The 20,931-nt window shown below is 36.8% G+C and overlaps 5 protein-coding genes across 11 annotated transcripts; 2 read left to right on the top strand and 3 right to left on the bottom strand.

The window, feature by feature from the left end:
- Positions 1-89: 89 nt before the first annotated feature.
- LOC105687541 (protein arginine N-methyltransferase 6) lies at positions 90-1,660 on the bottom strand. The gene is made up of 4 exons (XM_012403278.3): positions 1,519-1,660; positions 1,349-1,463; positions 805-1,174; positions 90-725 (listed from the first exon to the last, which is right to left on the bottom strand). Exons 1-4 carry the CDS (start codon positions 1,570-1,572, stop codon positions 212-214), a joined length of 1,053 nt encoding a protein of 350 aa, XP_012258701.2. The 5' UTR covers positions 1,573-1,660; the 3' UTR covers positions 90-211.
- A 314-nt stretch (positions 1,661-1,974) lies between these two features.
- Positions 1,975-13,730, top strand: LOC105687544. 2 transcript variants are annotated; one of them, XM_012403285.3, is made up of 5 exons: positions 1,975-3,245; positions 3,311-3,483; positions 3,568-3,733; positions 13,231-13,442; positions 13,597-13,730. In XM_012403285.3, the coding sequence occupies exons 1-4, from the start codon at positions 2,093-2,095 to the stop codon at positions 13,296-13,298; spliced, it is 1,560 nt and encodes a 519-aa protein (XP_012258708.3). In that variant the 5' UTR covers positions 1,975-2,092; the 3' UTR covers positions 13,299-13,442; positions 13,597-13,730. The 2 variants fall into 2 exon arrangements, with proteins under 2 accessions (XP_012258708.3, XP_020708882.2); XM_020853223.2 differs by lacking the exons at positions 13,231-13,442; positions 13,597-13,730 and having other exon boundaries at positions 3,297-3,483; positions 3,568-3,709.
- LOC105687543 (DNA repair protein RAD52 homolog) lies at positions 3,811-5,548 on the bottom strand. Of its 2 annotated transcripts, none has more exons than XM_012403284.3 (6): positions 5,394-5,548; positions 4,894-5,077; positions 4,668-4,816; positions 4,344-4,587; positions 4,128-4,217; positions 3,811-4,038 (listed from the first exon to the last, which is right to left on the bottom strand). In XM_012403284.3, exons 1-6 carry the CDS (start codon positions 5,418-5,420, stop codon positions 3,914-3,916), a joined length of 819 nt encoding a protein of 272 aa, XP_012258707.2. In that variant the 5' UTR covers positions 5,421-5,548; the 3' UTR covers positions 3,811-3,913. The 2 variants fall into 2 exon arrangements, with proteins under 2 accessions (XP_012258707.2, XP_048510575.1); XM_048654618.1 differs by having other exon boundaries at positions 4,128-4,202.
- LOC105687542 lies at positions 5,792-15,093 on the bottom strand. Of its 4 annotated transcripts, none has more exons than XM_012403283.3 (8): positions 14,936-15,093; positions 10,976-11,112; positions 10,762-10,886; positions 10,527-10,666; positions 9,138-9,349; positions 8,555-8,852; positions 6,668-6,909; positions 5,792-6,568 (listed from the first exon to the last, which is right to left on the bottom strand). In XM_012403283.3, exons 1-8 carry the CDS (start codon positions 14,943-14,945, stop codon positions 6,341-6,343), a joined length of 1,392 nt encoding a protein of 463 aa, XP_012258706.2. In that variant the 5' UTR covers positions 14,946-15,093; the 3' UTR covers positions 5,792-6,340. The 4 variants fall into 4 exon arrangements, with proteins under 4 accessions (XP_012258706.2, XP_048510565.1, XP_048510566.1 ...); XM_048654608.1 differs by lacking the exon at positions 14,936-15,093 and adding an exon at positions 13,991-14,201; XM_048654609.1 differs by lacking the exons at positions 8,555-8,852; positions 9,138-9,349; positions 14,936-15,093 and adding exons at positions 9,915-9,941; positions 13,991-14,201.
- Positions 13,645-20,827, top strand: LOC105687458 (rap1 GTPase-GDP dissociation stimulator 1). Of its 2 annotated transcripts, XM_020853222.3 has the most exons (11): positions 13,645-13,786; positions 13,856-14,046; positions 17,449-17,592; positions 17,676-17,912; positions 18,031-18,197; positions 18,290-18,521; positions 18,645-18,791; positions 18,876-19,271; positions 19,381-19,513; positions 19,674-19,942; positions 20,011-20,827. In XM_020853222.3, exons 3-11 carry the CDS (start codon positions 17,544-17,546, stop codon positions 20,148-20,150), a joined length of 1,770 nt encoding a protein of 589 aa, XP_020708881.2. In that variant the 5' UTR covers positions 13,645-13,786; positions 13,856-14,046; positions 17,449-17,543; the 3' UTR covers positions 20,151-20,827. The 2 variants fall into 2 exon arrangements, with proteins under 2 accessions (XP_020708881.2, XP_012258540.2); XM_012403117.4 differs by lacking the exons at positions 13,645-13,786; positions 13,856-14,046 and adding an exon at positions 16,940-17,142.
- Positions 20,828-20,931: the final 104 nt, after the last annotated feature.

The raw sequence follows: 20,931 nt of genomic DNA, 5'->3' as shown, positions 1-20,931 counted from the left end.
ATTTCTGTACATCAGTATATCGTTAGTATATCTCATGACGTCTGATAATAATGCAAGTCGCGGTATCTGCTCTACAAATTATTCAGAGCTTCAGTTTTCAGTTTTCTTTATTTACAACGGAGTCTTAACAAATTACAAAAGGTATCGCGTATTCGAATTACACTGTGCTCGAATGAACTCACGCCACAATCACAAGATTCTACAATAATAATTAAACATCATTATTAATTGTACTGCAATCGGGATGCTCATCGATGTAAGCTCTAGTTACAATACATTTGGTCATACTACATTGGCAAGGAATATCATGCTCTACATCTTCTGGATCCAGCATGGTTAATTCCATATTATAAGTCCTTTGATTCAAGATATCTCTTTTCAGGTGCAGCCTAAATGCAACTGGTTCATCCTTCTCCACCTCTGTGTCCTCAGGCCATACAACTACAGTTTGTTTCCAATGCGTTAAAGCATTTTGTGGACTAGTTGACAATTCTGACTCATCAGGAAACATGACGGAAAACCAAATACAGACTCCCTGGTATCTACCATCCCGACTACATGGTACAACTATGTCCTCAGCTCCCAGAAATTCCAGTTCTGAAGATGTCACACTACCCAGGTCTAGCCAAACAAGCATTGTTCCATCCGAAAGTAGGTCTTTTTTATCTACTGCCAAGATCTCCGGCTTCATTGATTTTAACCGTCTTTGTTCTTTGCCAAGACATCTGATCAGAAAACGAAAATTATAAATACAATTAAGACTTATAGTGAGGACTTGATATACAGTTCTTGTTTAATTATTACTTCATATTGACTCCATATAAGTTGTCCCAGAAATCATAAAGGGATGGTAATTCACATGGGGCAACAAAAAGTCTGGCCTCATTTGGAAATATGAGTCCATCTTCTCGTAAGAACTGATCTCTAGCAAGGAGTACTGAATCCAGCATCCCTTCATGTACTAGATAGAATCCCATCCACTCTGAGACTATGATATCAACCTTTTCTATATTTTTTACATCTTTCAGATCCTCCACACGACTTTGAATAACTTCTATTGTATCTTGAAAGTTGTTCTCATGCACTACTTTTTTTGCTATTGCAGCCACATCACTGGCTTCTATTGCATAAACTTTGGAAGCCCCAGCTTGAGCACAAAACACTGAGAGAATGCCTAAATGACAAAAAAATATCTGTCAGTGAAGATGTACTAGATCTGATTGGATCTTGAATATTTTTAACAAACACTATCTACAGTTAGAATAGTAGACAATGTCAGTGGGCTCTAACTATAATACAACGTCCAACTATTGGTTCAAATTTGCATCAAGGTAAAACTGTAATGTACCTGTACCAGCTCCTACATCCATTACAATTTTATTTTGGAATTTTTCCCGACAAGCAAATATCGCATTTTTGTAAGCAATAGTCCGTGGTCTGTCCTCAAGCATCAGTTGATGAACCTGTAAAAATCTTGCGTAAGTTCTTCTATAATATTCATCATTATGATTAATTTACCTCCAGATCCTCGTAACTCTTGAAATATCCATCTGTTGAATCCCCCATGCTCATCGACAATTTGTACTATTTTTTCAGTCAGTTACACTAAAAACACGTGTTCGTAGTCGGTTTTTGGTTATAACAGTCATAATTTTGTCATGATTGAATGTGGGATGATAGCATTGACTGCGGTCGGTATGCACCCCTAACAGGTGCTGCTAGTTCAAAAAACTGGTTGACGGGTCCAGTGAGAGGGCGTAAGCTTGCGGGACCTTGCGCATATTCCTTATAACTGTTTACGCATTTAGAATTGTATTTTCCCACCATTCATATCCTTGTTTAACATTTCAAACGTCCACAAGACAAGTGACTACACAGATAAAGTGTAACGGATATTTATAGGCAATGGAGTGGCTTCTCGATGGGTGAATAACATGTAATTTGTAGAATTAATAATCACTAAAGATTAGGACTACTAATTGTCAAGAAAAGATAACGAACATAACAGGTCAGAGTCATCCTAAACGAATCAAACATTGCCGCATCACTAAACTTATTCGTACGTGAACGAATTCTTGTCACTTCCAAAAAAATGTTCTTGCCTGATGTTACTCAAGAAAAAGGATGGCAGACAAAAAATATTTTGAGTATCTCTAAAGGCTCAAAATTCTTGACATCAACGCCCATTAAAAAAAAACTAGACAACGAATTGGAAGAAAATTGGCCATCCCCAGTGATATCATGTAGGACAACTGCTGTCTTAGGCTTTCCGGAACACAAAAGTATAATTGATAGGCACATAAAGTTGGCGCCAAAAATGGTCATAATGGATTCTGATGAAGAAGATGAATTTCAGAAAAAAACGTTTTCATTGAATCACAAGCCAAAGAAGATAAAAGTTCGGGAACAGGATGGAAATGAAAAAGTTGCTTCTATCAATAATGATTGTCTAGTGAACGACTCAGCAGAGAATGGTGAAATATTACTACAAAAAAATGCAACTCACATTGAAACCAGCTCTTTTAGAAGAAGATCGATTAGGCTCCAAAATACACTGCTAAGTGCACAACATGATAAGAAGAAATGTAATTTGAGTAAGCCAAAAAATCAAGAGTCAAAATCTTACGAGAAGCCTGCATCTAACAATAAGACTACAAGGGCTACTAGCTCTAGGAGAAAGAAGGTACCAACCATAGTTGATTCTGACATGGCAAAGACTGCAGAAGTAAAAGTACAGCTCACTTTGTTGGAAAATCAACACAGAAAAAATATAAATCTGAAGACTTCCACAAAACTGTCAGAAACTACACAGAACCTTGAACCTGAGATGCCTGGTGGTGTATTAGAAGAACATGCAGATAGCCGTGAGCTGATGCTCAGACGGTCTAATCGAAAAAAATGCCCCCCATTAGAATACTGGAATGGGGAAAGGATGAAAATCTCTGGGTCTCCAGAATCGTGTCTTCACAAAAACACACCACAAAAAAAATTAAACAAAGGCTCATCTGACAAACGGGTGCTAAAGATTGATCACCCAAGTCAAAAGATCTCTAATACGACCCAAGACTGGCAAATTAGTCACAATCCCAAGAAAAGATTGGCTATGACTGACGAAAAAAACGAGCTTGATAAACCAGGTGCCAAAGAAAAAAGGACCATAAAATCTAAGAGGAATATTGAATTTTCCACCATCAAATCAGGGATTACAATAATTGGGCCAACGATTGCAGAGAATTCAAAAACAGGTGAAACTTGAGGAAAGGCACATCCTATCACAAGTTAAATATAATCTTTAGATAATTGTTTTCAGATTGGCTGGCCAACTTCACTGAGATGGACTTATCAAAAGCTCATCTACCAAACTCTGAAGGATGCCTTATATTCAATGGATTGGTTTTGGACCAAGGAAGCATATCAACCGGAATTATGTTATTGGCTCCCAAGTCGATAAACCGAAGTGATGCGCCAAATCTTCATAATTTGGTATATTTTGTGATAAATATTAAGAATCCTCGTATTTTTTCTTCATATCAGCCTGATAACCATATAATAATAATACAATTACAGATATTTTGTGTCATGACAGGCACTGTGAGAGTGCTGACTGACAAAGCTAGCGAACACGTGAAAAAATATAGTCATTTCACAGTGCCTTGTGGTGTTACATGTACTATAGAAAATTCATCCAGACGAAAGGCGGTTTTAAGTTTCATCATGGTTCCCTGCAACGCACGTAAGTGAAATAATAGTTTCAACGAAAAATGCGAGTGTTGAAGTGCAGACAGGAGAGAATTCATTTATTTAACAATATTTAGTTAATATAATCATATAAACTGTTTTATTTTTTATTAAATCAAATTCCTTGATGTGCAATACCAAATGGTTCACTATCTGAACTGTGAATGCTCTTCAATCAGTATCTTGGATTTGGCTTTTCCAGACCTTGCTTTGATTTTAGCAACTTTCTATATTCTTCTTGTTTTTCTTTCTGTCTGCGTTTTCTCTCCAATCTTTTCCTTTCTTCTTCAGTCGTGATAACTAACGTTTGAAAAAATATAAGATATGAAAAGTAAATTGATGAATCGTGAATCAACAGAAAAGTTTGACATATCATCTTAAATATTTACCATCTTTTTCAATGAGGCCCCCAATTTCTTTTGCCTCAGAATTTGTTGGAGAACTTGATCTTTTGTCAGCAATATCTAGTGCATGATTCACTGTAAGGTCACGGCATAAAAAATATAAACTGTTACCAGTTTTAAAAGTAGCCGTAAAGAGCAAAAATACAAAAAAAAAGTTTGTCGACAAAAATAATTGGTCTGATCATGTTGGATTTGTTATACCATGGTGAGATGGTGCTGGTGCATTGACCATTAGAATCGATGCTGCTTTTTCTGGTGTAGAATGACAAGCTGGAGGAGTTATTCGTGTGGTCGGATTTTTGTTGATCACAATTTTTTGTGGTTCACCAATTGCAGAAATAACTGAGTATGTTTCGTTTTTCACGTTCAAAAGAGCTCTGATTTTTATGGCAACCTCACCTCCAAAGTACAGTAAAGTATTCCTCAAAGCATTCGTGATAGAACTCTGAAAAACACATCCTTCATTAATTTTAAAGATAAATTTGATTGGATATACATATACCTATGATTACATAAATATCCTACAGTTCTTGCCGAAAAAATGACTAAACCCTTGTTGGTTCCCGACGAATTGCTGTAACCCAGATCTTCATGAGTTATTCCATTGCTTAATTGAACTTTCACAAAAGTTGCACAGCCAACATGGTATTTACCGGTGACATATTCAACAAAATCTGGAAATCATAAGAATGTTTTACTAACTTGCAAGATAATTAATTGAAAAACTCTAAAGAAAAAAAAAACAACATGCCTAATGTTTGATTTGTCACAAAATGACTCCACTTATTATTGCCAAAAGTTTCATTTGCAATTGTAATGAGATCATTTTTAGTACATAGTTGATCTCGAAATCCTGTATCTAGTTCCTCAGGGACACGTGAGATCTCACGTGTATTAGATGAACTAGGATCTTTTGCAGATTCTTTGATGGCAGGCTATAATTAGAAAAATCATGTAATCACTCGAATGTGATAGCAGAGGTCAACGGTAGAGGTGGTAGTGGTCACTAGACCGATTTTGTTGAGTACGTATACCTATACGTATTCTAAAAAGGTTTTTTGAATTGTATACTCTCCATATACATATGATACATACATATATTTAGGTTATAATGAATCAACGTCGTGTTTATCAAAAAATTCAGGCGGAAGAAATTATTATATATGCAGGAAAAAAATTCGATGAAGATTTTACTACCTTCAGAATCAGACTACTGCAACGTACGAACTTGCCCTTAGTTAATAAACTTACCATTTTTATACAAGAAGGATGATTCATTTCTGATGTTCTTCAATGCTCATGATCCCCTCATGAATCCTGTTTATGATAATACAAAGTAAAACCGTTGAATTTAAAAGTATTTACCATATTTACTCTCAACGGTAAAACTAGATGCCTGTACCCTTATTATGACATGTCTAGTACAAGTAGAACGTACTAGTTTGGAAAGGACAAATGATGTAACATGATTGTGTTTACTTTTTTTGTACATTTATTTAATATCAATTAGATAAATTGACACTTGCAAAAAAAAAATCGGAAAGTAATACCCCACTAACAATACAAGCAAATTAATTATCATCAATATGTTGCGCGTTAGAAACAATTAAGGGTAATATGGAATATAGATAAATACGCACATAGCAATATCTTGTGAATATTATATATTATGCATATATTTTTATATATATTATTAAATAATATTTCTGTGATGGGTTCTATGGGTGACTGAAAAACAACTGATAATAAATCCATAAAATAGCGTAGTGATTGCGTTTGTCAAGGGTGTTTGCATAATTGTAATTGTAGATATGCTGAGCCTGTGTTTAAATTTACATAAGCCAATGCTATTATTTTTGGCGCATACATAAAACGCAAGCGGCGATTATCTCAGCTACCCTCAAATGTTTTGTGTCGATTGAAAAATTACTAATTCATCGATCTACTACATAATAATATATGAGTTTTATCATGAGATTCACTTCCAATCTTAGGTATAACGGTGTTGCAAAGTTTTATTCCTTTATTATCTTTGTCAGTCGCGCAACTACGCCATTGAAATAAAATAAAAATGAAATAAGATTTATTTCACTATTTTCATAAAATGCGAATCTTCAATGTGCGAAAAGGAAAAGGTAACAATTAGGAAAACAAAAAAAAAAGTAATCGAATTGGATCGACTGGCTTCAGAAAAGATGTTACTGGACCAAAATTTCGTAGTTGGGGAAAGCGACTTCGACTCCTCCAAAAGGAATGTACAAAACGCCGTGTGAAGCCTGAACCTTTCCAATAGTCAAGGTTCCTTCATGGTTCACTCGCCCAACAAAAAGTGGCTCTCCGTCTTCGGATTCTCCAGCTGGAACTGCATTGGGAGGAACATTGCCACCGCTTATTGGTATCCACGAACCGCTACTGCCGCAAAGCACCTGGAAATATTAAGAAGACACGACATTGAAGGGAAGTTTCTAGGCGAGGTGGATCTATTCGAATGTTTTAATATGAGCGGAATTTTGAAGATTACATACCTGGTATTCGGGCTTGCCATGTTCTTGTCCTCCCCATGCGATATAACAGACGTTGTGACTTGGCTTAAGCTTGCCAGGGATCAGGGCTCCTTGATGTTGAGCTCTTGCTACGAAAAGAGGCTCTCCTCCATCTTGACCTCCAGCGAGGGCACCGGGAGGAACTTGTCCACCGGCAGCATCAACCCAACATGTCCCGCTGGGCTGATAAGAGTACGCAGCGGGAGCGGACGGAGGGGCAGCATCTGAGGTCGGAATCATTTTTTATTTTCTATTTATAGTTGATTTACAATTAAAATAATTAGTATAGTTTGTCTTGATCAGATGTGATTGAAACGTTCGGATGTCGCGATGTAGATTGTGTAAAACTAAAAGTGAACTTGAAGTGATGTGTTCAATGTTCATGTAACGTTGTAAATTCATGTTCAGATAAAGTTTGGCAACTCGGAAAAATTCGGAACGTTTCAAATTCGGAACTTTACATTGAAAAACATCATGTTATCATCAACGTAACAAGCCTCTCAAAGCTGTAAGCTAAGTGACTCTGCCCAATTAATCTACTGAATTTGAAAATTTTATTAGAAGACTTCCTTTATTTGTCATTTGAAAATTGAAATCCCCCCGCAAATCAAAGAAATTTCTATCGGGTATCCTGGTAGACTTCTAACAAGATTTTAAAAGTAAGTAATCAGAAATATTAACACACATTTATACCGTTCACAATGATTAGTTAGCCCATTAAAGGTGTGATTCATGCATGCGACAAACAACGCGCCACTTGACAAAGACTGGCCTGTCACCATAGATTTACACTACTAATATTAATATATTCGTGAAACAATTAATAATGATCATATCAATGATTAAGCTTAAATGTCAAAACTAATTGTAAGGACAATTGTATGTCACGTGCAGAAGTCGATAGGACAGTTGATAACAAATATGCATGGATATAGTGACTCGTGCAAATAGATGATAAGCAATGGGAAGATAAACTAGATCATGGTCCGGTAAACGAAAAATCAAACAATAAAAGCCAAAGCAATACAATCGTTGCGAGAAATTTTTCTCTCGCAAATCTGTAGCATGCACTGGCTATAGAAATAGCAAGCATAGAAGCAAAAAGTAGCTCCTCAACCAGAGGATCTTGCGAATTAAATCCGACCGCACAATGACATCATACCACAAGTATACCACACGGTGTCTTAATATTTGTATTCGAGCTGTCTAAAGTGTGATTTCGATAGTCTTGAAAATTTCGAGCTATTGTACTATAGAAGGAAGATCAGTTTATAACATTTCTTTCCCAATATAGTATAACACACTCGCAGTTGTTGAATTTGGGAAAAAAATTGTTTTAGAAGCGACATTTTGTGTTATTTGATTTGGATTTTTGAAAGGTGAATGCTCTAATGTCAAAATGTACTCAGAAGGTTTCCAACTTCCGCTTCATATGGATCTGCTGATTAAGAGATCGAATCAGATTTTATATCTGACACGTCCTTTTCCCCTCTACTTTATGTGCTCATTCTTGATTGCTGCATGAGCCATTGCAAAAAAACGCGACCTAGAATATGATCATCGATTAATTCTTATTTGACGTCACACCTTCAACTAGAAATTACCTCTCATTTAATTTATCGGAATTCGTGTGGTACGTTAATTACACCACATTTAAAACAGTCTCGAGTATTGACGTATAAATTGAACGACAGTCAAATTAAACCGAAGACACTACCGTGGTATAAGGAATAAGTGACAAATTGGGTGAACATTCCTTAGAATTAACAAATTCGTTAAAGTACATTTCGCAACTGTTCTGAGAGCAACATCGACAGCAGCAGCAGCAACAGTAGCTGTGGCTGTGGCTGATTGTATATTGTAATTTACATTTCCGTAGGTCTGGGTATAAACTCTTTGAAGGCTCTGTAGGCTTTATGGGCTGTGCATGAGTAGACGGCAGTACTACCGGTCCTGGCCGGTCAAATCGAATGATCCATTTTCCAGTTGCACCCCAAGCAGTACGCACGCCAATATAGCTGATGCCGATGGGGTTTGGATCATGCCACTCCATGAGCACAGGCCCATTTTCATTTCCAACACGAACCACGATATGTCCGGCGAACCAAGAGATGGAAAATCTCTTGCGTTCGTTCGCTGATAGGAGATTAGGTGTATCTACTCGAACCTGCCCGAATTTCGGAATTTTATTGCAAAAAAAAAAAATACAATTCCAGATTCTCTACCTGGAAATATTATGTCGAACCGTGCCAAGGGATTTTTCATAATGCAAAAAGAATACCCCGCGAAATTTGAGGGAGAATTTTTCAAAAAAGTTTTACGATCTGTCAAGGGAGGTCAGGAATCGATTTTTTTTGCATATATCTGATGGGGATGGTGCGCGGAATCCGATGGCACGTACATACTTCATTTAATTTATGAGGATTTTGAGAAGTAGCTAAATGGGATAGACCTTGTCGGGCTGTTTGCGATCGTATCTGATAACAGATGCCATGTTGTTCCATCCACCCAACAGTACTTCGTACATCGGAGTCGTTTCGTTCTTTCCTTGAGTTAGGGCGATGTGGGCGTTGCTCACCGCGTTGACCTCTATCATTACATTGCCATTTCTCACGGGATAGTAATTGTACTTTAGCTGATCACCCGTTTTCAGGGGACTGCGACCTTGTTCAAACGACCAATTCCGGGATTAGAGATTTATTTGATCCTCTTCACATTAAACATTTTTCTTGATGTTGGAAAAAGAAATTTTCACCTCGATACTGTCTTGGGTATTTCACTCGGTTTTTTTTTTTACGGATATATATGGCTAAAATACCATTCTATTATCCTCTAGAAAAATGCAGACGTCTGACGACAAACTTATTTCCGTGACTACATGAACGATCCGCTGTTGCGAATTGAAAATTTTAACGCACGATTCGATCCCATCGCGCGATCATTTCTTTACGTCTACGAAGCAGGATAATTAAATCCCAAAAGCACGTCTATGAAGCAGAAGTTGTTGAAACTTGAATTGATATAATTTATGAAGTAGAGTCATGTACGTGTGGTGTGATTTATTGTGTTTAATTTTAGATATGTGAAATTTCGAAACGTGTATCGAATACCGTAAGACGAATCACAATATTCTAGTATAAGATAAAAGCCAAACGGACACACAATTATTTTCACTAGCTCGTGCAAATCAAAATGTATTTGTTGCTAGCGTTTTACGGACTTTACGTACCGTCGCTAAATCCTGCTATGCACCTGCCTGTGATGACCAGAAAGTTTCAGGCGGATCCCAGAGTCCGAAATTCGGCCAAGAGCCAATAAATTTTGTCTTATCAATTTTCACTTGTATACATAAAAATACAGAATTTTGAGTCTTGAAGAAAATTTTATATTTCGCGACCGAGTAGAAGGACATACGGCTACGGGTCACCAATTATTTGTAAGTTTCATAGTAATTCATGAATCGTATGTATAAATAGGAGCAGGTGATATAGGATGCGAGAATAGCTAAGGAAAATAATTAGGCTCATTTTTTCACATCCCAAAATGAATTGGCCAAATATTCATGAAGTTTAGTTTTACCTGCTGATTTTGAAAAGAAAAGCAAGAATTCAGTTTGCACCATACTGCAACTTTTCTTTGTATATTGACAAGTATTTCGACAATTTATAATTGGTGACCCCAAGAATGAAGGAACTTTATTCGCCGTTAAGCGCGTAATTTAGACCTGAGCTAAGCAATCGTTAAAAGATATTTACGATTGTCAAAATAGAAAAAATATGTTTATAGAATCAAGTTACATTCTGCTTCGTGATACCGTCGTTTTTGGGTAAAAAATACTGACCTTCGATAACCCATTCACCGGTAGCTCCCCAACCAGTACAAACGCCAAAGTAACCGATTCCAAACGGTTGTGGATCGTGGTACGATAAGATTGGAGATGGTTCACCTTCCTTTCCAACATCGATGGTACCATTGTACCATCTACATTACAAGTTGATAAAAGGTGAATACATCTTTAAATGGAACTATGAATATCTTTAATGAGCAACGGACAACAAAATATAATTTGATTTTACCTGATCCAGAAACCGCGGAAGTCACTACCAGTTAGAATTCCCGGAGTATCAACCTCGGCGACATCAGGCTTTGACCTATTTTTACGGATGACAGATTTCGAGTTAGACCATCCTCCGAGGAAAACCTACGATTTAAGGAATGGAGGTTTGCATTCTATAGCCGCGAATTTCAGAGATGATATTGCGAAATAGTTAAATGATCATCCGAATTTACCTCGTACATGGGTTCACCCTCTTGGGGTCCCGTTGTTAGAGCGATGTGAGCATCGTGCGGCGCTCTTACTCGGAATTGTAGCTGCCCAGATGCTATCGGGAAGAAGTTGTACTGAAGCCTATCTGCCGTTGATAGCGCTAGAAAAATGAAAAATGCCAATTTTCAAAACCGTACGCTGATAATAATTCAGGTCGTAAAATTTACGAAAACGTTCAGACGTTACGAAGATATGATAACAGGATACAGAGTAATGTATCTTCAGTTCTCGAAAGAATCGTATTATGATATGGATTTCAAATCGAGTAAAAAACATTTACACAATTATGTGTTGGCTGGAGATCGTTGTTAGGTAATTTCATGGAATGAAATTAAGATCATATTACCTACACATAGAACATATACATAATGCTATTAAGAAATAAAAACTATATCGCCTGATGGACGGCGTCCAGACGGTGCGGCGCCGATGACGCGAATCCTGCGGCACCGCATCCCCTGGACAAGGCTATCCGGTAGTGATGCAGGATGTTGAGGGATCAATAGTTCGGGTTTCAAAGTTCTTGGCACACATTTCTATAATGTCCACACTATATTGTAGGGCAGTAGAATTATATAGTGATAAAAATCAACTCTTCTAACTGGCAACATTAACTCGCGCGAGTCATCGATTCGCGTGAGCAAAATATTTCAACATTTTATACAATACAAGGCCGATATCATCTTTGTTCGTGACGTGTTTACCGTAAACACGACCTTTGTTGCGAATACGTAAGAAAAATCAATGAGCGATGACATAATTAATCCGTGGTATAAACTGACTTTCATGAGGTCATTTTATGGTGGTGGATAGTCGCGGTCTGTTGAAGGAAGAGATAGAATAGCTATCGCCTAACAATAAGTTGCCCGAATTGCATTGGGAGTTATAATTTTTTTCTCAAGTGCCGAAATATCCAACAGACTTTTTTGCGAATAAATCCCGAGCTATTTTAGTTCGCAAATCAGGTCTAGCAAATAATCAGAATGGACTCAATCTGCAGAAGTTGTTGAAGTCATCCATAGGATTCCATAAAAATAATTTAGCGCCCCAGATCTACCATGGAGAAAACTGATATACTCTATCAATGTTTTTACGAAGATGTTTTCGATGAAATTTTTTTTTTTTTATTCTATAGGAGTTATTGCTGTATGCGATTTGCGGCACGTGATTCCTAATTAGTAGATAATAGATACACCAATGCCACTGAAGTATGAAATTTGGCGTTGTATGGGTATATTCATATACTATTCAAAGTGGACAGATTTTGATACAATCAGCCGCGCTCACGTTTAGAAATCGTCAAAAATTGGTATGAAAGGTATGAATTAAAATTTGACTCGCAGTCCTACCTGTCAGCTATATAGAGGTACAGACTAAATGGAAAATACTGGTAGATGAATAAACGTAAGTTTTATTAATAGTTGGCAATGTCATCACACGTAGGATAGCCATACATCTACTATGCGTATAATGATCGCGCGCTCATTACGTCATTCCTATATTATACTATGGCGAGGAGTGTTCACGAAGCAGCGATTCTCAAACGTCAGGTACCCAGGATGTGGTAGTCATGTGTCAAAATTTGTACTCAATTGCATCACTGACAATGAATCCATATAAAGAGATCGTTCGTGAAGTCAAACGCTCTTTGAATACCGAATGAGAGTAAAGATGCAAAAATTTTCTGAACAGATCCAACTTTGCTTTGCGATGACCCTTGATAACTCGCCAAAGAATCAAAGGGCGAACAAAGTATACGATAATCCGCTTGTACACTTTTCAAAACTCGTCTGACTCATGCGTGATAATAATTATAGTTTATTGTTAGCACGATAGCGTAAAAATTATATTGATTATTCATACTACGTCATAACTCTCTGACAATGAGGCAACATTTGAAATCATTCTAAAATTTGATATCTATAACTTATGGTTAAAAGTCTCTGGGGATCGTCATTGCAAATATGTCTTAACGTAGAAGTAACTCGTCTATAGTTTCATCCAGTATTTCATCCATCGTCAAAATTATGCGTCTAATCGTAATGAAATGAATGTCTTATGTTTTTTCTACTGAAGTGTAACTGTGCTCAGGTGGTTCTAAAAGGCAACGAGGTCATTGCCCCTCTTTAGCAATACTGGTGGAATTACAGACGCGTTGTTGGACTGGCAATGAATATCGAGGAATCTATTTGTTGACCTTATAATTATTTTTTTACAGATATCGTGGGAAAGAATGCAGATTGTACTTGTGTAAAGTACAGATCAAAACTTGGAGTTTCTCGTTAAAAAAATGGTGGTAATGATTTTTAGGAAGCGATGTTCTGCGCCACGTCAGCAGGAGATATGGTTCCGTGCTCAAACAAAACTCGCAACACAAAGTCTCCCAGGTGAACAGGTCCTTACTTCATCACAGTATTACAGGGTACATAGGTAATATCATATAATACTCTCACGGAACCTGATAGACTAGATTTATGTAGGTATATTGGATAAATGATGTATGAATACGTATAATGTATACCCATACTTGTACTCTATTGAATTGGAATTTTGAATAATTCATGAACGTCTATGTACATTGCAGAAATCGCCACCGATCGAAAAGCATCTGCAGTCTTCGAAGAGCGTGCAATTTTTCTGTTATATCACAAGGCGTGAAATATATGGAAGGCGTATAATCTTTCGACGGAATACATCACCGTTCTAACATAATTGGACGTAGGTTTGGACAAAGTCTCTATTGATTAATGTAGGAGATCGGATTTGAACGCGAGGTATGACGTGTCCCGGTGATTATCAGCAAAAATTAGCATCGTTGTAAAAATTACTTGCTCTTGTTTCAGGAAAATTGAAATCATCTAAACGGGGTCATCTTCTTGCTAAAAAACACTCGCTGCTATGCATTCAACTAATTCGCGCGGTGGAGGAATGGGAGCAACAAAAATAGAAGGGCTTGGTGTTGGATTTATTGTGCTCACATATAGAGATTGGATTCCAAATGTGATTGTATAGGAGCCAGTCGCCAGGGATGTATGTACGTATACTTAGCGGATCAAGATTCGCATTTAAACTACAATCGTCGGCGGAAAAGAAATGACCGACCGTAACGCGTCGCGGATAAGTTGCGTCGTAAACTTTTCCGAAGGTCATGTGCGATTTCGCTAGCAAATTCATGCCGGCCGGCTTGTCAAATCAGCAGGGAACGAACATCAGCCCCGCCCTGACTATATTTAGCGGTTACCATCTGGAAAATACATCAATGATTATCGAAAACCTTGCGATCCCGAAGTCGTTGAAATGTTGTTAACATTCTCAAGGTATATTTACGAGTGGGTTACACATTGTTGAGGATTGTCAGAGAACGTGTCGGATCGGTAATTTTGTAGTAATGAGATAGGGAAGCGCGATCGCTTTGTTCCCGGGTATAAATATGGATCACGGACTAAGAGTAAAATTTCGAATATTCTATGAATACTTTCGTGGTGGAATTCTAAACGGATAGAGAAGATATTTTCGTCGATGATGTCTATCTAGATGGAATTACACGTCCAATTCAGTTAATTCTGGAATAGTACTTCTTAACTCTTGTTGATCTCACAGTGAATGCTGAAACAGTTACGTAACCCGTTCAGAAGTAGAATATTCTTTGAAAATTCATCAGTTCATTTGTTATATCCGATTCATATAAAATTCCCAACTGAATGTTAAAATACACAAACCATCTCTACAAACAATTTTAACATCGCATCGGTGAAAAATTGGTAGATGTGTACTCCAAAATTAAATTGTACATTCAAGGTCGTTCAGGTTGAACGACTTTGATTAATTCAGTTGCATATTCTAGGATGTAATATAAACTAAACCATCACTTTGTTCATTCAATTATCACTTAGCAATGACGGAAATCGTAGAATTTTACTCACTATGAGCCATGTTTGTTGTGATAGTAAAAGCTTCTTTCACCGCTAAGAGAACTGTGAACTAACGGCGTTGAGATTCAAACCGTCACTACGAATGGCCGTCTGTAACTTTTTCTTCGTGTCGTTCTAAAAGCACTTCGCGCATGCGTTGTTCTGGTTATTATAATTGTTTATGAGAAAAAATTGCCGTTGCAACTTAGCAGCTTATTCTCAATTAAAAATTGTATATGACTCATGAAGGGATAACGTTATAAACGATGGATAATGACCGTCAAAGGCCAGGATTGGTTTCGATTCTCGATTTACTCTAATACATTGTCGATTGAATTCACCAAACAGAAAATACACTGTCAGCCAATTGTTGCAATTATCAATTTGAAATTTGAAATTCTTTCGAGTTATATTTGAAGCCTAGTCATAGACAGGTGGTAACAGCGTATATTTTTCTATCAAGCCAGATTATTGGAATCTTTCACGTATGTCATAGAGGCTCTTCTATTCTAGTAATTTATCGACAATGAGAACATCTTGAGATTCAGTATAAGTAGAGGCTACATTCGTCATTAGACCAAAGAGCCTTGATTTGGACACGTAAAAATTAATTCAGTCATGAATCTCCCTCACATCTCTATCTTTTTCTGAAGCGAATATTACTATAAGTTATACTTATTTTAATTCCGCAGATCTGTAGCTTATCATAATATAAACTCTGCATTGAGTTATTACACTGCCAATGACATCATCGTATAATTGAAATTCTTGCATACCAGATGACAGTTGCTTTGATTCGATGCTATACAAATCCGCTCTACTCAAATTGTCGTTCTGCTATAAGAGATTAGACCATTAACGATCAGTGGAAAATTTCTGTCTACGGTTATTATAAACGTTGAATTCTGATAGAGAAATTAGAATATTTCTCTTAACTAACATGCGCCCTTAGGCTAATCAAATTACAAACGAATATTAAACCAATACCTATACGATGGTCGTGGTGAGTACTCGTGTAGTATTAATTTCCTAGCTGACCTCACTGCAGTCAGGTAGCCCTGGCATCGATGACGTCATTGGACAGCTAAAGAATCTTAAGAATGTGTATTGCCTTTCCACGCCAACTCATGAATTCAATATTTGAAAATAACTTACAATTTCAACAGTTATACTTGAATCTTCGCAGTCTGTACGAATCCCACATATTCATATAATATGGATGTATGAAATATCTTTGCAGAAAACATCGTATTTCGAATTTACATATGCATACAATGGTGTTTTAACAAAAGTATATGTGTGCATCTGGATATATGATGGGAATTAGTAACATTTTAGGCTTCGTCACAAGTTCTATCAACCCATAACAACCTTGGACCATAATTAGACAATAAGTAATAGTGATTCGAATGAATCATTCATGAAATGTGGGCGTGTAAGTTCCACACATAAATATACGACGCATCCGACAATATGACGAGTTTGCTCGTCGAATAAATGGTGTACGTAACAGATTGAAACATCTATAAGATGTTATGACCATAGTTGAAGCCTGTGTGAACGAAGAAGTTCTTGCAAAAGACTCATGACCCTTTATCTCGCTAGGATTTTGTAGTTAATGATATTTCTGATGAGCGTGATTTTTGTGAAATTAAATGATCGCATCTGAAAAAGGATCATGGTTCTTCAAAGATAAATTCTTCCAGCGACAACCAAATGTAGATTCAAAACAGAGACTGTTCTTCGCGGCATCACGAGTTATTCAAATCATTCCTGAATTAAAGCCAGTTGATAGTAAGTCTGATTCCGTTGATATTGTCTATGAGAACGACCGCAGGCGACTCTTGATAAATTACCAACCATAAGTAATCATTTTACATCGATCATAGTAATGGTGGTAATGGTCGGAGTACGCAACCATCACAACCCTACACCGGTAACGGAAATGGCATGTAATACTAGTCGGTAGGATAGTAAGCAACTTGGTGAAATGATGATTTCAGAAAATGACACGCCACCGCTGGTATTACGTGAAAACGTCATAGACGCATGTCAATGGTCTGAAGGCCGGTGATGTTCTGTTATAACTGTGTCAACAAAACATTTATTTCCATCCAAAAAATGTTTTGAAACTAGGGATGAAATTTTTGAAGAATTGACCACGAAATTAGCCAAAATTTAAGTTGAAGAATTTTGCAAAAACCTCAAGATTATGGAAGGTGAACAAACTGCATCATTTGGGCATTTGTGATTTCATTTTCTGAGATTTCTTTTGAAAATTATTTTTATTACCCTTTGATATCTACTCAGTGATCATTGAACAATCAATAAGATTTTTTAGACATAATCATTTTACAAATTTACTTTGCTAATACTTTCTGGGTTCATAACTGATGCTTTGGCACTTTATACAATTTTTGAGTCTCTGATTAGGGTACATCGCTTACTGCTACAATTTGATGCATGAAAAAATTTCATATCCCAAATGTTCATGATAAATTATCTTCATTTGGTGATTATTTCAGGGGAGACGGTACACAACATCGATAAACTTCTTGGTGAATTAGGAGATGTCATCAAATCTGGTAATGAAGTAAAAGAAAATGGTTTCAATGACCTGATGAAGATATTAGATTCTTTAATCAATGTCAGTAAAACATCTATGGAAGGTAATTATGATGGTACAACATTTATTTCAAATAAACGTATTTTATGTTCACAAAAGCTGAGAGCATCTGGATAACATTCACAGAGACATCAGAACTTGCGATCAATGAAGTTTTTCTAACGCTGTTAAAACATGAGTCACAATTGGTTGTGACACAAAGTACAAGAGCTATAGCAGAAATTGCAAAATCTGACAGAGGACGGAAAAAATGTACAAATCCTGACCTGGTCAAAGTTCTAGTCGAACTATTAAAAGGAGAATACGACATTCATACTTTAACTCAAGTGTCTCGAGCCCTGGGAAATATTTGTTACGAAAATGGTGTGTTAGCAATGACTTTCTGTTTGGCTGAAACATTGTGATTATTTCTATTGAAGACTAATGGCTGCATCAAAGTTTTTATTTATTATCGCTACTATAAATCTCACTGTTCTTCTAGACTTGGGACAGACTTTAGTAGCAGAACAGGATGGATTATCCCACATATTAACAGTACTGAGAATGGGCATAAGTTTAGGAGACAGTGATGGAGCTGCAGGATTGAGGAATGTCGCTGCTGGTTTCTTGTTGAATTTTCTCAATAATCAGACTGCCTTACAAAAAAAGGTAAGCTATGGTGTCTTAATCTATTGATCATGTCGATGAATATTTTTATTCCTGTTATTGTAAATTTGGTTAATATACGCTACATTGTACAGGCCTTGGATGAAAATGTCTTGCCTGTGGTATGCAGTATTTTAGAAATCGATGGGATCACATGTGGTGAGGCTGCAACACATGCCATGTTGATATTAGGAGTATTGGCTGATTTAGGACAAGAAGTTTTAGATGAAAGATTAACAGAAATACTTGTAACTATTCTGGATAGGGATGCTTCACCGGAATTATCTGAAATGTGCTTAGAGCTGTTTCATGGACAAGCAGAAAATGGTGAGACAGCACAATCTAAATTAGTTGGTAGCTCTGTTAATGTTCTATGATAACTCTTAGGTTACATGGTTCCTCATTCTTGTCTCATGACCTGCAGTGATAATCATTTATCCTTATCAACAGGAAGTACGAAATTACTGTTAGCTAAGGCTGGAGTGTGCGAGTTACTTATCAGATTATTGGAAAAACATGGACCATGTTGCACAGATGAGGAGGCAAGATCTGTGCTCAAAGTTGCCTGCGATTTGATTGTGTTGATTCTCACTGGAGGTAATATTGGTCTACAATGATAACAATTATGTCAAATTTATTTCATACATTGGGAGGGGGAAATTATTTTTTCTTGTCATATAGATGAAAGCATGGACTTGCTCTATGCTGGTAGCACTGGTGAGGTATACAAGACATTGGTTAGCTGGCTGGGAATTGATGACGAGGACCTGCAGGTGGCAGCCGTCTTGGCTATGGGGAACTTCGCTCGGAGTGATACGCATTGTGAATTGATGGTTGCTCAGGGAGTTCACAGAGAATTATTACGGCTTTTGAGCGAAAACGATAATCAAAATTGCCCCATAAGATTGCAACACGCCCTGCTCAGTGCTCTTCGCAACTTGGTCATCCCTATAAGTAACAAAGCGCTTGTATTAGCGGATGGTCTTGTTGACGTGGTGTACCCAATGCTGGATATTCCCACGTTCCCTGTAGTATTTAAACTTTTGGGAACATTAAGAATGGTTATCGATGGACAACGTGAGTATCGTTGAAGTTTCCGAATGTTTTCGTTCATGATCTCGAATTACAGCTAGATTCTGAAACCAGAACACTGTTATACCCAAATTATTTCATTTTAATTCTTTAGAAGAGGCAGCAATTTCTTTGGGGAAAAGGGAGGATCTTTTAAAAAGAACTGTTGAGTGGTGTGCAATAGAGGATCACCCAGGGGTACAGGGAGAAGCTAACCGATTGGTAGCGTGGCTTATCAAGAACAGCAGGTTGGTTCAAACTGCTTTTGTTAATATGTTTTATCAGTAATAAAAAAATATGTTAGGAGGCAAACGAATAACATTTCTTTATCTAATAATTTTCTTGCTAAAGAAAAATTAACTTTTCTACAAATCTTACCATTCACACTAATGGGCATGTTGATTTCAGAGACAAAGAAGTGGGGTCGATAATTATAAATCATGGGGCTGTTGAACATTTAGTCAAAATGTTAACAGCGCAACATGCTTTGATGCAAAATGAGGCATTGCTAAGTCTTACCATACTTACAACAATAAATTTATCAGAATCCCAAACACCTGTGATTCAGGCTGAAATTGGGCCAACAATATGTCGTTTTTTGGAACAACATGGCCCCCAAGTCGAAGCTCCTATGATTCACAATGCTGTAGCATTGACCGACAGTTTAATTAAATCAGGTATGCAGTGCGTTTCATCTATACATTTTATAAAAGCGATGCCGTGTTTATCGAGAATTGTATTCCAGATGCAATAAAGGAACATTTAGAAAAATCTGGGGTACCAGGGGCATGGCAAAAGTTACTGAGAATCCGTGAAGCTGATATTCCGAACTTGATGGAAAAGGTAATGCCACTATGCCTTTTAATGGGCGCGGAAATGAATTAAATGAAAGCAAAGAATATTTTCAAAGGGATATAGGAATATTTGACTGTAATATGTTAATATTACTTAGCAGATGTCACGGAAGCTTTATTCCCAGAATACAAGAGGAGTTTCTTCTGAACTTTTCTCTATGTATATCTCTCTCTCTCTCTATTTCTCATTCTCTTTATGAATTAAACTTATGTCTAACTTTATTATTATCTGAAGCTCTATGCGGGGACCAAGTTAGAACAGGTTTATGTCTGCCTTTATGATAAAATGAGGTGTTGTAGGACGGCGTCTGCATCCCTCTTGGAGTCGGAAAATTAGAGAACCTTAAGAATTGGGGGGAGGGTCACATCTAAAGAGTTATCTTTGCTGCCATAATACATGTTAATATTTTATGCGTGTTTGAAGGTAAATAATTACCACTTAACTATAACCAGTCACATTTTGAACATTTTTAAACTTAATCACAATGAATTTATCGCACAATTAGCAAGTTGACGTTTTTCGAGCACCTAGACCAATCATGAGACTTGGAACGAATGTCTTTATTTTATTATACTAAAAAAAAGTAATCGTTGACCAAAATTCAACTTATTCTAGTTAAAAAGACTTTAATACGCAATGCACACTACATTTTACCTTATTATTGTAATGTTAAATGTTATATTGCCAAATATATTTATAATAAATAAGCGGTGCTCTTTACTCAACAAATTTTTCATCCACATTAGATATTTAATTGTTCATATTGTCAAGTTCATGTGTGTCTTGTTTGGTTTAGATATCATTATACAAG

The sequence above is a fragment of the Athalia rosae genome, chromosome 4 (genome assembly GCF_917208135.1).
Source record: "Athalia rosae chromosome 4, iyAthRosa1.1, whole genome shotgun sequence".
NCBI lineage: Eukaryota > Metazoa > Arthropoda > Insecta > Hymenoptera > Athaliidae > Athalia > Athalia rosae.
This window is presented reverse-complemented; position numbering and strand designations above follow the sequence as displayed.

Coding starts and splice junctions, on each gene's coding strand:
- LOC105687543 (XM_012403284.3), bottom strand. CDS start 5,420: ATGAATCATCCTTCTTGTATAAAAATG. Junction 5,078..5,393: donor ATCCTTCTTGTATAAAAATG/GTAAGTTTATTA, acceptor TTCTAATTATAG/CCTGCCATCAAAGAATCTGC. Junction 4,218..4,343: donor ACCAGCACCATCTCACCATG/GTATAACAAATC, acceptor GTGACCTTACAG/TGAATCATGCACTAGATATT.
- LOC105687458 (XM_012403117.4), top strand. Junction 19,272..19,380: donor AATGGTTATCGATGGACAAC/GTGAGTATCGTT, acceptor TTAATTCTTTAG/AAGAGGCAGCAATTTCTTTG. Junction 19,514..19,673: donor TGGCTTATCAAGAACAGCAG/GTTGGTTCAAAC, acceptor TGTTGATTTCAG/AGACAAAGAAGTGGGGTCGA.
- LOC105687542 (XM_048654608.1), bottom strand. CDS start 14,186: ATGAATTTGCTAGCGAAATCGCACATGACCTTCGGAAAAGTTTACGAC. Junction 10,887..10,975: donor AGGGTGAACCCATGTACGAG/GTAAATTCGGAT, acceptor CTTAAATCGTAG/GTTTTCCTCGGAGGATGGTC. Junction 9,350..10,526: donor CGGTGAATGGGTTATCGAAG/GTCAGTATTTTT, acceptor CGTTTGAACAAG/GTCGCAGTCCCCTGAAAACG.
- LOC105687544 (XM_012403285.3), top strand. CDS start 2,093: ATGTTCTTGCCTGATGTTACTCAAGAAAAAGGATGGCAGACAAAAAAT. Junction 3,246..3,310: donor TGCAGAGAATTCAAAAACAG/GTGAAACTTGAG, acceptor AATTGTTTTCAG/ATTGGCTGGCCAACTTCACT. Junction 3,484..3,567: donor CGCCAAATCTTCATAATTTG/GTATATTTTGTG, acceptor ATACAATTACAG/ATATTTTGTGTCATGACAGG.
- LOC105687541 (XM_012403278.3), bottom strand. CDS start 1,572: ATGAGCATGGGGGATTCAACAGATGGATATTTCAAGAGTTACGAGGAT. Junction 1,464..1,518: donor AGAGTTACGAGGATCTGGAG/GTAAATTAATCA, acceptor AGATTTTTACAG/GTTCATCAACTGATGCTTGA. Junction 1,175..1,348: donor GGATGTAGGAGCTGGTACAG/GTACATTACAGT, acceptor TTTGTCATTTAG/GCATTCTCTCAGTGTTTTGT.